Source organism: Lathyrus oleraceus, chromosome 4 (assembly GCF_024323335.1).
Source record: "Lathyrus oleraceus cultivar Zhongwan6 chromosome 4, CAAS_Psat_ZW6_1.0, whole genome shotgun sequence".
Classification (NCBI taxonomy): domain Eukaryota; kingdom Viridiplantae; phylum Streptophyta; class Magnoliopsida; order Fabales; family Fabaceae; genus Lathyrus; species Lathyrus oleraceus.
The window spans coordinates 222,774,969-222,791,804 of NC_066582.1; the positions used below are offsets into that span (position 1 = coordinate 222,774,969).

General features: G+C 33.7%; 2 protein-coding genes, 1 long non-coding RNA gene and 2 pseudogenes across 6 annotated transcripts; 1 reads left to right on the forward strand and 4 right to left on the reverse strand.

Moving 5' to 3' along the window:
* Positions 1–91: 91 nt before the first annotated feature.
* Positions 92–11,784, reverse strand: LOC127074670 (mitochondrial uncoupling protein 1-like). Of its 4 annotated transcripts, none has more exons than XM_051016013.1 (10): positions 11,645–11,784; positions 10,735–10,826; positions 2,342–2,438; positions 2,158–2,236; positions 1,933–2,069; positions 1,726–1,824; positions 1,532–1,627; positions 1,282–1,356; positions 1,035–1,080; positions 92–214 (listed from the first exon to the last, which is right to left on the reverse strand). In XM_051016013.1, exons 1-10 carry the CDS (start codon positions 11,672–11,674, stop codon positions 135–137), a joined length of 831 nt encoding a protein of 276 aa, XP_050871970.1. In that variant the 5' UTR covers positions 11,675–11,784; the 3' UTR covers positions 92–134. The 4 variants fall into 4 exon arrangements, with proteins under 4 accessions (XP_050871970.1, XP_050871973.1, XP_050871972.1 ...); XM_051016016.1 differs by lacking the exon at positions 11,645–11,784 and adding an exon at positions 11,020–11,060 and having other exon boundaries at positions 10,719–10,826; XM_051016015.1 differs by lacking the exon at positions 11,645–11,784 and adding an exon at positions 11,020–11,059.
* On the reverse strand, positions 3,244–5,047 carry LOC127074674 (uncharacterized). Its single transcript, XM_051016018.1, has 3 exons — positions 5,009–5,047; positions 4,843–4,920; positions 3,244–3,741 (listed from the first exon to the last, which is right to left on the reverse strand). The coding sequence occupies exons 1-3, from the start codon at positions 5,030–5,032 to the stop codon at positions 3,436–3,438; spliced, it is 408 nt and encodes a 135-aa protein (XP_050871975.1). The 5' UTR covers positions 5,033–5,047; the 3' UTR covers positions 3,244–3,435.
* Positions 3,336–11,933, forward strand: LOC127074681 (uncharacterized). The gene is made up of 2 exons (XR_007786087.1): positions 3,336–3,484; positions 11,690–11,933. It is a non-coding gene; the product is annotated as an uncharacterized LOC127074681 (long non-coding RNA).
* A 4,054-nt stretch (positions 11,934–15,987) lies between these two features.
* Positions 15,988–16,836, reverse strand: part of LOC127074677 (mitochondrial uncoupling protein 1-like) — a 43,935-nt pseudogene continuing 43,086 nt past the window's right edge.
* The window catches only part of LOC127074679 (mitochondrial uncoupling protein 1-like), a 30,491-nt pseudogene continuing 29,912 nt past the window's right edge, over positions 16,258–16,836 (reverse strand).

The following is a 16,836-nucleotide window of genomic DNA, read 5'->3' on the forward strand; positions in this document are numbered from 1 at the left end:
ATTGTTGTTAAGGGCAGACGAGGGCATGAGGTTTATAAGGTAACATGCCATATTAGCATAATATCCTCCAGAACCAGAATGGAACATTACCATAGAGAAGTAGGGTCCAAACGGTTTCTACAAGATGCATATTTTTACGTCCGGCTACCCCATTTTGTTAGGATGTATGAGGGCAAGATGTTGTATCGAATAAAACTGAGACGATGACAAATCCCTGCAACCACATTTGAAGGAAAACCACTTCAGCAAATTTGTACAAATCAGAACATATGCAAGATGACTTTTTACCTAAAAGTCCCAATAAAAAGATTTTGGTAGTCATAGTTGAAAATTACTAGGATCTGAAATGAATTATAAACAATATGCCAATTTTCAAGTTGATGTACATCAATATCTATTAAAGACACATTTACCACATATTGATAACAATGACCAGAACAAGGCATTGGAAATTTCATATTATGGATTTCAAATTTTTTATACAATACGAGCATGGGACACGAGAATGACACGTCAACACCAGTATTAATTTAAAAAAAATAATAATTTAAATGTGGTAAGTCAGTGTCAGAAACAAAAACCAACACGTGTCTGACATTGGACACACCTTTGATCGGAGGTGTAGGTTCTTCAGATTATTTAACAAATTTATGTGATTTAATCTAATGTAATGCATGAAACTCTATATGAAAAATAGCTGGGGTGCAGACCGAATTATGCTTCCAAATCAAAGGATCCCTGCATCACTTTCTATATCTCATGAAAAAGGTCACAAATTACTATAAATTCAGAAAAAATAAACTAAACAAGTGAAGTAAAGCAGCGAGATTTAATATGGAAGAAATATTGAATTAATCATTGCATAGTTCAAAAAAACTGAATAATATCTGAAAAAATGTTCAAGTCAAGAAAAGGCTTCACGTTTTTATAAAACTTGTACATATTAATAAACGAAATCAACGAATGAACCTGAATAATTTGTTGGGCACAAACAAATCAAACAAAATTAAAAGAGGCAAACATAAGAACATTACCTCTAAGGGCCTCAAGACTGACATGATCATAGCAAAGGTGTGGTACCTACAAAGTATCGGACGATCAAGTTAGTTATGGATTCAAAATAATCTTTAGCTAGTTCAATTTGCAATGGTTGCAGATAATACTCCAAGCACCCACCTCTTATCAATTTGATATGATCAAGTTCTGTGAAGTATTTTGTTTTATACAATTAATGCTTAAATAAAGAAAAGGGAAAAGTAATAATAGCAGAAAAAACCATACATCATTTTTTAATGTTTTGACGAAACAACCAATGGTGCTTTTGTAACTAGGATCTCCCGTCATTCTTGACTTCACCTGAAGAAGAAAATTCGAAAAATTGAATTAGGGAAAAGGCAAAACTGCATAGTTTAGAAGCTCACCAAGCAACTGAATGTAGTACATATAGTTAACACACTATAGATAACATGATGAGACAATAAAAAGTGCACAATCAAACATTGATATTCACAAGTAAACACTGATAAATTACCACGTCAACTGGGGAGCCAATACACACTGCAAAAAAACCCGCCCAAAGAAGATGTGTAACAACGTTATCGGTGAAGCCTGGAATTTTCAAAATGGTCTGCAGTAGAAGGAAAAAAAACAGGCTATTAAAATAAATGAAATTGGAGTAATAGCAAAATTTAACTCAAAAACGCAGTTTAGTATCTTTTACATTACCTCTTTCACTTGATCATAACTGGCTAGCTCAGCAGCATTAATGATAGCATTTCTTGCGACATTGGGGCCAATGCCAGTCCAAAGTGTTCTGACTCCCTCCTGATTGTTTGATAGAGATTAAACAAGACTAATTATGAGTTTGGATCTTAGAAAAGGACTAAAATCATCTTTATCTTTCACAAATCATAGAAGGTTAAAGGAAAATACCTGTTTCACAATTGTTGAATAAGCATTCAATGATCCAGTGTAGCACCTTGGCACGCCAGGAGGGAATTTTCCTTCTGCTTGAAGTCTAACTTTGACAAGATCGGTAGGATTTGCCACTGCAATTGCTACAGCAGCACCTGTTGATAAAGAAAAATCAAACAGGTTTCAGTATCATGATTACGCATTATGTATTGAGAGCTTTAGGAGAAATATAATTGGATTTACCAGTTGTTAATGCAGCGAGAATTTTTTTCACCAATGGAGCATCTCCAACATGGTCTTTCCCAACATACAAATTCTTAACCTGTTAAATATCCCAAATAATTCAAACAATCAGATTACATACGCTAAAAAGTAGATATATGAACTCAAATAAATAAACAATCTTTGAGACACAGTCAATACTCACAGGCTCGTATAACCCAATTCTTAAACCTCCATACAAACATAAGAACATTACCTCTAAGGGCCTCAAGACTGACATGATCATAGCAAAGGTGTGGTACCTACAAAGTTTCGGACGATCAAGTTAGTTATGGATTCAAAATAATCTTTAGCTAGTGATGTTGGTTTGATCACACTCTTGGGGTTGAGAACCTTCCTAAGTTGGAAATGACCTCCAAAGATGTACCAATTGTATGCCCTGCAGCATCAACACCTTCATTTGTAACCTCAACTGTTGGCTCTTCCTATCAAATATGACCAAAAAAAACAGTGAAATCAAAACACAATACAACCCTTACCCGAATAATATAAAAAAAAAAGTGCCAGAAACAGTCCAATATTTATTATAGATTTGTGCAGTATTTACTATTTGTAACAAAACAATCACTTAGCATACATTCTAAAATCCAAATGAAAGAGGCCATAGAAGAACATTACTTGTAATGACCACAAGACTCATTTTGATCTATTCATGTCAAGAGCGTACATACCTTCCTACAAAGACTCGAACGAACAAGTTAGTTATCACTCCAAAATAATTTTGGGAAATAAAAAGAGTAACATTTTAGAGTAAACAAAACGACGGAATTATAAAAATGCATGATGTTATAAGCATAAAAGAGTGGCATTGACCTTTATGGGAAGTCTTTTGAAAGAGGAAAAAGAACAAGATACAATGAGAAAGTCCTACTAAACCAAACATCCTATTTCTAGTTACCTTTGGAAGATACCAACAAGTTAAAGTAACTTACTTTCTATGAATGCATTATCTATATTGTGAGAACCAAATCAAAAACGGAAATCACGATTTCAAACAAAATTAAAAGTTTACACTTCTGAAATATGAACACTGTGGCACAAATAATATAAAAGTAAAACTGTAAAATTTATCTATGATTATAAATCCAGAAACATAGAAAACAAAGCTATTATGAACTTCTGTACTCCAAATTAAAAACCAAATCAATAAAAACTATAGTTGAGCACCAATGGTGTATTTAACATAGACATGATATGAAACTGTCCAAAGTCCAAGCAAATGAGTGAGTTTTTTTGTTCTTACTTCTTTTTCTGACACTGATTCTTGATCCATTTGAATCCGGCAGAGGTTCCACTCTTCACCTTCTGAGCACCTACCACAGCAGCTGACTTAGCTTTGTCAGCACCGACGATTGCAACTGTTTTCGCTTTGCCCATACTAACCGACGCCATAGCTTTTGCATCTTCCATCTTGCCACTTCCGTTGCTCTTATTATTCTTCTTCACCATCACATCGTCCTCATACTCGTCGCTGCCAAGCCCACCATTTCCCCATTGGTCAGACCAACTTGGTGCCTTGCTACCCATGTTGTTTCTTCCAAAAACCTTCAGAAAAAAAAAATTCAAATTTTTATTGATTCTATTCGCTAATGCTATTACACACATTGTTCTAAACTACTGTCAGCAATTGTAGTCGTAGCTTCAACATTAAGGTTTTAGGCCGCTGTTATGACTTAAATTTACGAGGATAGCTTAATCCAAAAAACTAATCAGATGTTATACACATTTTTACAGACTACAGTCATAACTACATTTACAATTGCAATATAAATATGTTTAAAAGATCTCTGCAACAACATTCCAAATGCAATTGCAATCCCATCACTAGAGCCAACCCAAAAGACTAACCATATAATACACATTGATAAGTTACAACCATAATATAAAGATTTTAGAGATGTCTACAACAACAATGTAATTACAGTTGCGACCGCATCAGCCATTGTAATTACCTAAGACCGGCTGTGAATCCAATCCAAAAGGCTAATAAAATATTATGCACATTGTTCTAAATTACGGTCACCAACCACAATATAAAGGTTTTAGAGATTTATGCAACAACATCACAACTGCAATTGGGATCGCATCACTGCCACTGTTACGACCAAAGTCAAACACGAAGACAAATACAGAGACACCGACACAACACCAACACCAACCCATACACATCGAAACTAGTAATAATTTCAAAAAAAGACTGAATAAAACTTACGCGTCGGTGCTACAGAGCTCATAACGTCAGCATTGGTCAGCATTACTAAAATCAAATAAACACTTCACACGTTCGGCGTTGATTACGACAGTTCATCAATATGGATATCCTATTCAATGCAAATTCGAGTACCAAAGAATTGAACAAAAAAAATACAAAAAATCAGGATTCAATAGATCTCTTAACGAATTAAAACGAAAACTCAATTAGTTCCGCAAGATCTCTCAATGAATTGAAAGCAACGAAAAGGGCTTATCAATTTTCCCCATGGCGGTTACACGAACAGTAATTGAATCAATTACACAGAATTGCATGCATTGAGGTATTTTAGAACAGAAAAAATAGGTTTTTTTTTTGGTTTTTCTATCAAGAAACAACTGAAGCTATGAAATTAGATTGAAGATATGAAATTAAGAATAGAGAGAGAGAATCACCTTGAGAAATTGAGGAGAGAGGATGGGGATTGGAAGGAAGTGTAATGTAAGGAAGGAAGATGGTGGTGACCAACAAGTCTGTGAAAAAGGAAAAAGAACAAGATACGGTTAGGAAGTCATAGTTAACCACACATACTAAATGCCATTCTATTTCTAGTTACTTTACCTGAAGGAGTTTGATCCTACTCATCACGACACAACAATAGTAACAGATGGATGGATTCAAAATAACATTGGGGAAATAAAACAACGTACCTAACAGAGTCAATTGAAATGAATAAAAAGTTGTTAGTTATTATCTAAATGACATCAACATCGTATGCCACAACAAAAGCACAAATTCCCAGAACATTAAAAACACACAAATCAAAGTCCATCACAGTCAAAACACAATTAAGTAGTATCCTTTAATACACAACAAAAAACAATAAGTTCAAATTCAAAAACCCAAACCGGTTTCACACTACTAAGCACCGACTCCCTGAACATGAATAGACACTAACATAGAGACACCGATAATAATTTAAAAAAATAAGTATCTGTGCAAGTGTATCGACACTAACACAGCGACACAGATAATAATTTTTAAAAATAAATACCTGTGCAAGTGTCTGAAACATAGAGACGCTGTTTTAAGATGTGTCAGTGCTACATAATAGTTTTTACGCAACAAGATGATAACAAAAACAGATTACAAAGTAAAGAGAATTCCCAATCTAATGAAAACCTAAAGAAAAGGGAATAAATATATAGCAACATGCATATATGTACCTCAGCGAAACATGCAGAGAAAGCACTACTGGCGAAAGTGCCGGCAAAGGAGATATCAGAATTACTGCCACCACCTCCCACCATAGCTTCAAAAATAAAAATGTTATAGTTAGTGAAAAAAACAGTTAAGAGCGAAAACGAGAGAAAGAAGAAGTAGAAAAATGGTTTGAGAGAGAGGAAGAAGGAGAAAACCTGAAATTTTGCACAATTGTGAAGGAGAGAAAGAACTGAAAGGTTTTTATGCCACTGATCGTCAATGAGAAATTAAATAAAGTAAAGTGTGGACATAAATTAAATAAATTAAAGCAAGACAAGTAAAATAAATAAAAGCGATAAAATAAGAAGTGACCCAACTCAATCTCACTAAAGTGAGATAACCCCCGATGTGACAAAGAATAAGTTCATTTAATCATTGCATAGTCCATAAAAGACCTGAATAATATCTGAAAAAAAGTTCAAGTCAAGAAAAGGTTTCACGATTTTATAAAACTTGTACGTTAATAAATGAAATCAACGAATGAACCTGAATAATTTGTTGAGCACAAACAAATCAAACCAAATTAAAATAGGCAAACAGAAGAACATTACCTCTAAGGACTTCAAGACTGACATGGTCATAGCAAAGGTGTGGTATCTACAAAGTATCGGACGATCAAGTTAGTTATGGATTCAAAATAATCTTTAGCTAGTGATGTTGGTTTGATCACACTCTTGGGGTTGAGAACCTTCCTAAGTTTGAACACGACCTTTAAAGATGTACCAATTGTATGCCCTGCAGCATCAAAACCTTCATTTGTAACCTCAACGGCTGGCTCTCCCTATCAAATATGACCAAAAGAAACAGTGAAATCAAAACACAATACAACCGTTATCGGTATAATATAAAAAAGAAAGTGCGAGAAACTGCTCAATATTTGTTATGGATTTGTGCAGTATTTACTACTTGTAACAAAACAATCACTTTGCATTTATTGTAAAAATCAAATGAAAAGAAGCAATAGAAGAACATTACTTGTAATGACCTCAAGACTCATTTTGATCTATTCATGACAAGAGCGTACATACCTTCCTACAAAGATTCGGACGAATAAGTTAGTTATCACTTCAAAATAATTTTGGAAAATAAAAAGAGTAACATTTTAGAGTAAACAAAAAGACGAAATTATACCAACACATGATGTTATAAGCATAAAAGAGTGACATTGACCTTTATGGGAAGTCTTTGAAAAAGAAAAAAGAACAACATACAGATAGAAAGTCCTACCTAACCAAACATAGTATTTATAGTTTACCTTTGGATGATACCAACAAAATTTACTTTCTATGAATGCATTATCTATATTAATTATAGTTTTTTTTTTTACAAATAGTCTACGAGACAACTTGCAAAGTAGAATTCATAAAAAAAAATTGTTATGTTATAAACATTGTTGTGCAATCTCTTAGTGAATAGCTTTATTAAACATGCACTTAGGTATTGTTTCGAAATCCATAATTTAGTGGACATAGGTAGATAGCACAAAGAAATCACGTAGACGAAAACAAATTCGCTGATTTTGTAAACAACTATTTGTAGTATTATACTAATACAAATTATAAAAGAGAAGTAGTTAAAAGCAACAAAAATTCATATGATGAGCCTCATATTTTAAGAAAAAACTACACACATGCATTGTTTTAAAGCTTGCAAAGGAAGAAAAAAAATATTAATTGTAAATTCAAAATAATATTAGTAAAAAAAAAAGAACATACTACCTTAGATATCCTCCAACAAATCATGAGAACTTCACAATTTCATAGACAAATTGTTGAAATATGAGATTGAGGGACATTTGAATATACAATATGTCTGAATAACATTACGAAGATTGTATTATACGGTATATTATATTAATTACATAAGGAATATGCAATGGTATATTCTATTATATTCTAGATAGGTTAAGAAATATTCAATGGAATATTCTCTATACAAATATTAACACTCCCCCTCAAATTTGAACATATAAGCTAAATGCACTAAGCTTGCCACATATATAATTAGTTTTAGGATCTCGTTGGGATTTTGTAAACACATACCAATTGATCATTAGAGTTGACAAAACTTGTGACAATGTCGTTTGATTCTATCTTCTCTCTGACAATGTTTGGTCCTCTCATGAAACCTGGATTCAAAACAATACGTAATGGAACTTGGTTATCACAAATAAGGGTCATGGTCTTATTTTTTCAAATTGAAGTTCTTTGAGCAGTTGATTCAACCAAACGACCTCACATGTTACTAGTGTCATAACCTTATATTCTACCTCAGCACTTGATCTTGCAACTACATTCTTTGAGCAGTTGATTCAACCAAACGACCTCACATGTTACTAGTGTCATAACCTTATATTCTACCTCAGCACTTGATCTTGCAACTACATTCTGTTTCTTACTTTTATAGGAAATTAGGTTTCCTTCAACAAATAAACAATACTCAGAGGTAAATCGTCTAACAATGGGTAAGTTTTCCCAATCAGCGTTAGGATATCCAACTATCTGAGTATGTCCTTTATTTTCATAAATGAGACATTTTCCTGGAGAACCTTTAATGTATCTTAGAATCCAAAAAATAGCGTTCATATGTTCTTAGAAAGGAGAATTTAAGAACTACTTCACCACACTAACCGAAAAAGAAATGTTGGGACGTGTGACTGTGAGATAATTTAACTTTCCAACTAATATCCTATACATCCTTAATTCATATAGAAGCTCCCCCTGATTAGGTAGAATTTTAACACTTGAATCCATAAGAGTATTAACTGGTTTAGTATTCTACAAACTTGTTTCTTCAAAAGTATCCATAATATATTTTCCCGGAGAAATTACCATATCATCTTTAGATTTAACTACCTCAATACCCAAAAAATATAGGAGTTTACCAAGGTCTTTCGTCTGAAATTTATTCGATAGATGTTATTTCAACTGGAATATTCTCTTTGATGTATCTCAGAATCCAAAAAATAGCGTTCATGTGTTCTTAGAAAGGAGAATTTAAGAAATAATTTACCACGTTAACTGGAAAAGTTTTATTTTCCTGAGATTTCTGTTAGCACCACCACCTGAGACCATTCTCATAAAATTCTACTCTTGCTTAGTTGAGCTTAGGCCGATTCCAAGCTTTTGACAAACTTTTTAGTCTGCGTCAAAACAAAAAACATAGGAATTAAAACAGCAAAATTTGTAGGTTAATTGTGAGAATGTATGTTAGAACAAAGAACATAGTCAATTAACACATAAATGTCACTATCAATGCTTGGGTACGTTCATAACAACAGTTGGACTCATGTTTGGTTTTGATTAAATTAAAAATTGTTATTTTATTTTGATCCAAATTTTGGATCTATCACAAAGTACTCAACTCATACCTGTTCTAGAGTTAAAAACATGATCACATTCCAAGATCCTAGCCGTCCGAAATTTGGTATGAATCCCTTATAAAAGGCTAAAGGTCCCTGCAAAACCAATCAAATGACATACCGATTTCAATATTTCTCCAATTAAAACATAAGTTATTGGAGAATTCCTTCACCACTTCCACAACAGAGAGTTATGCAAAGAAAAAAAAGCATATTATGTAACGTAGAAATGAAAGTGAACAGTTTTATGTTAGCATATAAGCAGGCGTGAGAAATGAGAATGTTTAAAGATGCCATGAAAACTGAAAGTTCAAATGATGTTAGTTCAATTTGCAATGGTTGCAGATAATACTCCAAGCACCCACCTCTTATCAATTTGATATGATCAAGTTCTGTGAAGTATTTTGTTTTATACAATTAATGCTTAAATAAAGAAAAGGGAAAAGTAATAATAGCAGAAAAAACCATACATCATTTTTTAATGTTTTGACGAAACAATCAATGGTGCTTTTGTAACTAGGATCTCCCGTCATTCTTGACTTCACCTGAAGAAGAAAATTCGAAAAATTGAATTAGGGAAAAGGCAAAACTGCATAGTTTAGAAGCTCACCAAGCAACTGAATGTAGTACATATAGTTAACACACTATAGATAACATGATGAGACAATAAAAAGTGCACAATCAAACATTGATATTCACAAGTAAACACTGATAAATTACCACGTCAACTGGGGAGCCAATACACACTGCAAAAAAACCCGCCCAAGACAAGAAAGAAGATGTGTAACAACGTTATCGGTGAAGCCTGGAATTTTCAAAATGGTCTGCAGTAGAAGGAAAAAAAACAGGCTATTAAAATAAATGAAATTGAAGTAATAGCAAAATTTAACTCAAAAACGCAGTTTAGTATCTTTTACATTACCTCTTTCACTTGATCAGAACTGGCTAGCTCAGCAGCATTAATGATAGCATTTCTTGCGACATTGGGGCCAATGCCAGTCCAAAGTGTTCTGACTCCCTCCTGATTGTTTGATAGAGATTAAACAAGACTAATTATGAGTTTGGATCATAGAAAAGTAAAATCATCTTTATCTTTCACAAATCATAGAAGGCTAAAGGAAAATACCTGTTTCACAATTGTTGAATAAGCATTCAATGATCCAGTGTAGCGCCTTGGCACGCCAGGAGGCAATTTTCCTTCTGCTTGAAGTCTAACTTTGACAAGATCGGTAGGATTTGCCACTGCAATTGCTACAGCAGCACCTGTTGATAAAGAAAAATCAAACAGGTTTCAGTATCATGATTACGCATTATGTATTGAGAGCTTTAGGAGAAATATAATTGGATTTACCAGTTGTTAATGCAGCGAGAATTTTTTTCACCAATGGAGCATCTCCAACATGGTCTTTCCCAACATACAAATTCTTAACCTGTTAAATATCCCAAATAATTCAAACAATCAGATTGCATATGCTAAAAAGTAGATATATGAACTCAAATAAATAAACAATCTTTGAGACACAGTCAATACTCACTGGCTCGTATAACCCAATTCTTAAACCTCCATACAAACATAAGAACATTACCTCTAAGGGCCTCAAGACTGACATGATCATAGCAAAGGTGTGGTACCTACAAAGTATCGGACGATCAAGTTAGTTATGGATTCAAAATAATCTTTAGCTAGTGATGTTGGTTTGATCATACTCTTGGGGTTGAGAACCTTCCTAAGTTGGAAATGACCTCCAAAGATGTACCAATTGTATGCCCTGCAGCATCAACAACTTCATTTGTAACCTCAACTGTTGGCTCTCCCTATCAAATATGACCAAAAAAAACAGTGAAATCAAAACACAATACAACCCTTACCCGAATAATATAAAAAGAAAGTGCCAGAAACAATCCAATATTTATTATAGATTTGTGCAGTATTTACTATTTGTAACAAAACAATCACTTAGCATACATTCTAAAAACCAAATGAAAAGAGGCCATAGAAGAACATTACTTGTAATGACCACAAGACTCATTTTGATCTATTCATGTCAAGAGCGTACATACCTTCCTACAAAGACTCGAACGAACAAGTTAGTTATCACTCCAAAATAATTTTGGGAAATAAAAAGAGTAACATTTTAGAGTAAACAAAACGACGGAATTATAAAAATGCATGATGTTATAAGCATAAAAAGAGTGGCATTGACCTTTATGGGAAGTCTTTTGAAAGAGGAAAAAAACAAGATACAATGAGAAAGTCCTACTAAACCAAACATCCTATTTCTAGTTACCTTTGGAAGATACCAACAAGTTAAAGTAACTTACTTTCTATGAATGCATTATCTATATTGTGAGAACCAAATCAAAAACGGAAATCACGATTTCAAACAAAATTAAAAGTTTACACTTCTGAAATATGAACACTGTGGCACAAATAATATAAAAGTAAAACTGTAAAATTTATCTATGATTATAAATCCAGAAACATAGAAAACAAAGCTATTATGAACTTCTGTACTCCAAATTAAAAACCAAATCAATAAAAACTATAGTTGAGCACCAATGGTGTATTTAAAATAGACATGATATGAAACTGTCCAAAGTCCAAGCAAATGAGTGAGTTTTTTTGTTCTTACTTCTATTTCTGACACTGATTCTTGATCCATTTGAATCCGGCAGAGGTTCCACTCTTCACCTTCTGAGCACCTACCACAGCAGCTGACTTAGCTTTGTCAGCACCGACGATTGCAACTGTTTTCGCTTTGCCCATACTAACCGACGCCATAGCTTTTGCATCTGCCATCTTGCCACTTCCGTTGCTCTTATTATTCTTCTTCACCATCACATCGTCCTCATACTCGTCGCTGCCAAGCCCACCATTTCCCCATTGGTCAGACCAACTTGGTGCCTTGCTACCCATGTTGTTTCTTCCAAAAACCTTCAGAAAAAAAAAATTCAAATTTTTATTGATTCTATTCGCTAATGATATTACACACATTGTTCTAAACTACTGTCAGCAATTGTAGTCGTAGCTTCAACATTAAGGTTTTAGGCCGCTGTTATGACTTAAATTTACGAGGATAGCTTAATCCAAAAAACTAATCAGATGTTATACACATTTTTACAGACTACAGTCATAACTACATTTACAATTGCAATATAAATATGTTTAAAAGATCTCTGCAACAACATTCCAAATGCAATTGCAATCCCATCACTAGAGCCAACCCAAAAGACTAACCATATAATACACATTGATAAGTTACAACCATAATATAAAGATTTTAGAGATGTCTACAACAACAATGTAATTACAGTTGCGACCGCATCAGCCATTGTAATTACCTAAGACCGGCTGTGAATCCAATCCAAAAGGCTAATAAAATATTATGCACATTGTTCTAAATTACGGTCACCAACCACAATATAAAGGTTTTAGAGATTTATGCAACAACATCACAACTGCAATTGGGATCGCATCACTGCCACTGTTATGACCAAAGTCAAACACGAAGACAAATACAGAGACACCGACACAACACCAACACCAACCCATACACATCGAAACTAGTAATAATTTCAAAAAAGGACTGAATAAAACTTACGCGTCGGTGCTACAGAGCTCATAACGTCAGCATTGGTCAGCATTACTAAAATCAAATAAACACTTCACACGTTCGGCGTTGATTACGACAGTTCATCAATATGGATATCCTATTCAATGCAAATTCGAGTACCAAAGAATTGAACAAAAAAAATACAAAAAATCAGGATTCAATAGATCTCTTAACGAATTAAAACGAAAACTCAATTAGTTCCGCAAGATCTCTCAATGAATTGAAAGCAACGAAAAGGGCTTATCAATTTTCCCCATGGCGGTTACACGAACAGTAATTGAATCAATTACACAGAATTGCATGCATTGAGGTATTTTAGAACAGAAAAAATAGGTTTTTTTTTTTTGGTTTTTCTATCGAGAAACAACTGAAGCTATGAAATTAGATTGAAGATATGAAATTAAGAATAGAGAGAGAGAATCACCTTGAGAAATTGAGGAGAGAGGATGGGGATTGGAAGGAAGTGTAATGTAAGGAAGGAAGATGGTGGTGACCAACAAGTCTGTGAAAAAGGAAAAAGAACAAGATACGGTTAGGAAGTCATAGTTAACCACACATACTAAATGCCATTCTATTTCTAGTTACTTTACATGAAGGAGTTTGATCCTACTCATCACGACACAACAATAGTAACAGATGGATGGATTCAAAATAACATTGGGGAAATAAAACAACGTACCTATCAGAATCAATTGAAATGAATAAAAAGTTGTTAGTTATTATCTAAATGACATCAAGATTGCGATTTTCCTCATTCTTTCAGCATCCATGGCTTCTTGAGTGTTGTTGATGAGACGAAACAGTTCTAATCGCATCTCACCAAGCTAAATAATTTCATCCATTAACCACCGTAAGCGTGTTTTCTGCGGTGGTGAGGAAGTATGATGAGGTGACGATAGTGTGATCATGTGAGGAATCTCATCATCTAAAAACTGTATCTTTCGTTTTTTATTAGGTTTTGGTGCCGCTGGGGGTGACGTAAATGAAATCTGAGAACATGGTGATGAATGTGGTGAGTCCATCAGAAGAGAACACATCAAAGATTGAGAAAAAGATTATTAGAGAAAAATGAGAAATAAAATAAACAAGACAGAAAATATGGTTATCAAATGAATATTCAATTTAGTATTGAGTAAAGTTACGACTCACATGTATCATAGGATATTGATATACAAGAAGAACAAGCCAACCACTATAGAAAGAGTTATTCCACAAAATTAGCTAATTCTGATTGAACCATATTTAGTATTACAGTAACTTACCATCAACATAAGTAAAACAAAAACAACAGAAATACAACGTAACTGTTTTTACTAGAATTCTGCATCTAACTTGTTTTTACTAGAATGGAAAACATCCATACGTAACTGTTTCAGTTCAATTGAAACCTACACAAACGACAAGAATTGCCTACATTCAACCAATCTTGAATACAATCCTTATGAAACATATGCAAACATGGCAGACAGACACCAACCTTAAAATCTTCGAAACAAATACTACATTAACCGCATCAATAATTTCATTCATTAACCGTAAGCGTGTTTTCTGCAGTGGTGAGGGAGTACGATGAGGTGACGATAGTGTGATCATGTGAGGAATCTCATCATCTAAGAACTCTATCTTTTGTTTCTTAATCAGCATTAAATAGATGAAGAATAACTCACAATTTCCATTGTTTGCGTCATCTTCGATCAACCGAATCACTAGGGTTGAGGCATGACTCCACACTTCAAGCTCAGCCTGACCCAGGAACCAGTTGTCACCCAACATTTTCACCCTCTGCCCATTTCCAATGTTCCAGCAGACCCTCGAGTCAATGACACTCATCCACTCGTAGTTGGGTTGAGGAACGGATGGTGCTTCCAATAGGGTAGGCCGCAGGCTGCTTCTGTTCTTGAACACTCTAGCAGCTTGTTGAGCATGATCAAAGGCGTCCCTGCATCACTTTCTATATCTCATGGAACCGATCACAGCAAACCAAACTTCCTACCATTTCCTTTCTGTTTCATCATACTCATGAACATAGCATGACACGGCAAAGGTGTGGTACCTGCAAAAACTCCGACGGTCAAGTTATGAATTCAAAATAATATTGTAAATAAAAGAACATAGTATTTTAGATATTCTCCCGCAGATCATGACAAGTTTACAATTGCATATTCAAATATTGAGAAAGATTATCCATAAAACCATAACAAGGGTATATTAAGTCAACCGTGCAATTTTTCTTATAGATTGCAGAAGGAGATGGATAATTTTAAATGAACTGCAGCAATGTTGTATCGAGTAAAGCTGAGACAATGACAAATCCCTGCAACCACATTTGAAGGAAAACCACTTCAGCAAATTAGTACAAATCAGAAAATATGCAGGATAACTTTTGACCTACATATTGTAACCACATTGAAGTAATAATAAAAAGATTTTGGTAGTCATAGTTGGAAATTACTGGGATCTGAAATGAATTATAAACCATATGCAATTCTTCAAGTTGATGTACATCAATATCTATTAAAGACAGAGTTACCACATATGGATAACAATGACCAGAACAAGGCACTGGAAATTTCATATTATGGATTTCAAACTTTTCTTTATGCACTAATTAATAAATTAACCTATACAATACGGACATGAGACACGACAGTGACACGTCAACACCAGTAATAATTTGAAAAAATTAATCAATTGAATGTGGATGTGTCAGTGTCAGGAAGTGTCAGGAACCAACACGTGCCTGACTTTGGACACACCTTTGATTGGAGGTGTAGGTACTACAAATCAATTAACAAATTTATGTGATATAATCTAAACAAATACATGAAACTCTATATGAAAAATACCTGGGATGCAGACCCAATTATACTTCCAAATCAAAGGTTCCCTGCATCACTTTCTATTCTCATGGAACCGATCACCAATTACAATAAATTCAGGAAAAATAACCTGAACAAGTGAACTAAGGCAGCCAAATTTAATATGGAAGAAATATTGAATTTAGACAAAGAATAAGCTCATTTAATCATTGCATAGTCCAAAAAAGACCTGAATAATATCTGGAAAAAAGTTCAAGTCAAGAAAAGGCTTCAGGATTTTATAAAACTTGTACATTAATAAATGAAATCAACGAATGAACCTGAATAATTTGTTGAGCACAAACAAATCAAACCAAATTAAAATAGGCAAACAGAAGAACATTACCTCTAAGGACTTCAAGACTGACATGGTCATAGCAAAGGTGTGGTATCTACAAAGTATCGGATGATCAAGTTAGTTATGGATTCAAAATAATCTTTAGCTAGTGATGTTGGTTTGATCACACTCTTGGGGTTGAGAACCTTCCTAAGTTTGAACACGACCTCTAAAGATGTACCAATTGTATGCCCTGCAGCATCAAAACCTTCATTTGTAACCTCAACGGCTGGCTCTCCCTATCAAATATGACCAAAAGAAACAGTGAAATCAAAACACAATACAACCCTTATCAGTATAATATAAAAAAGAAAGTGCGAGAAACTGCTCAATATTTGTTATGGATTTGTGCAGTATTTACTACTTGTAACAAAACAATCACGTTGCATTTATTGTAAAAACCAAATGAAAAGAAGCAATAGAAGAACATTACATATAATGACCTCAAGACTCATTTTAATCTATTCATGACAAGAGCGTACATACCTTCCTACAAAGATTCGGACGAACAAGTTAGTTATCACTTCAAAATAATTTTGGAAAATAAAAAGAGTAACATTTTAGAGTAAACAAAAAGACGAAATTATAACAACACATGATGTTATAAGCATAAAAGAGTGACATTGACCTTTATGGGAAGTCTTTGAAAAATGAAAAAGAACAACATACAGATAGAAAGTCCTACCTAACCAAACATAGTATTTATAGTTACCTTTGGATGATACCAACAAAATTTACTTTCTATGAATGCATTATCTATATTAATTATAGTTTTTTTTTTTACAAATAGTCTACGAGACAACTTGCAAAGTAGAATTCATAAAAAAAAAATGTTATGTTATAAACATTGTTGTGCAATCTCTTAGTGAATAGCTTTATTATACATGCACTTAGGTATTGTTTCAAAATCCATAATTTAGTGGACATAGGTAGATAGCACAAAGAAATCGCGTAGACGAAAACAAATTCACTGATTTTGTAAACAAATATTTGTAGTATTATACTAATACAAATTA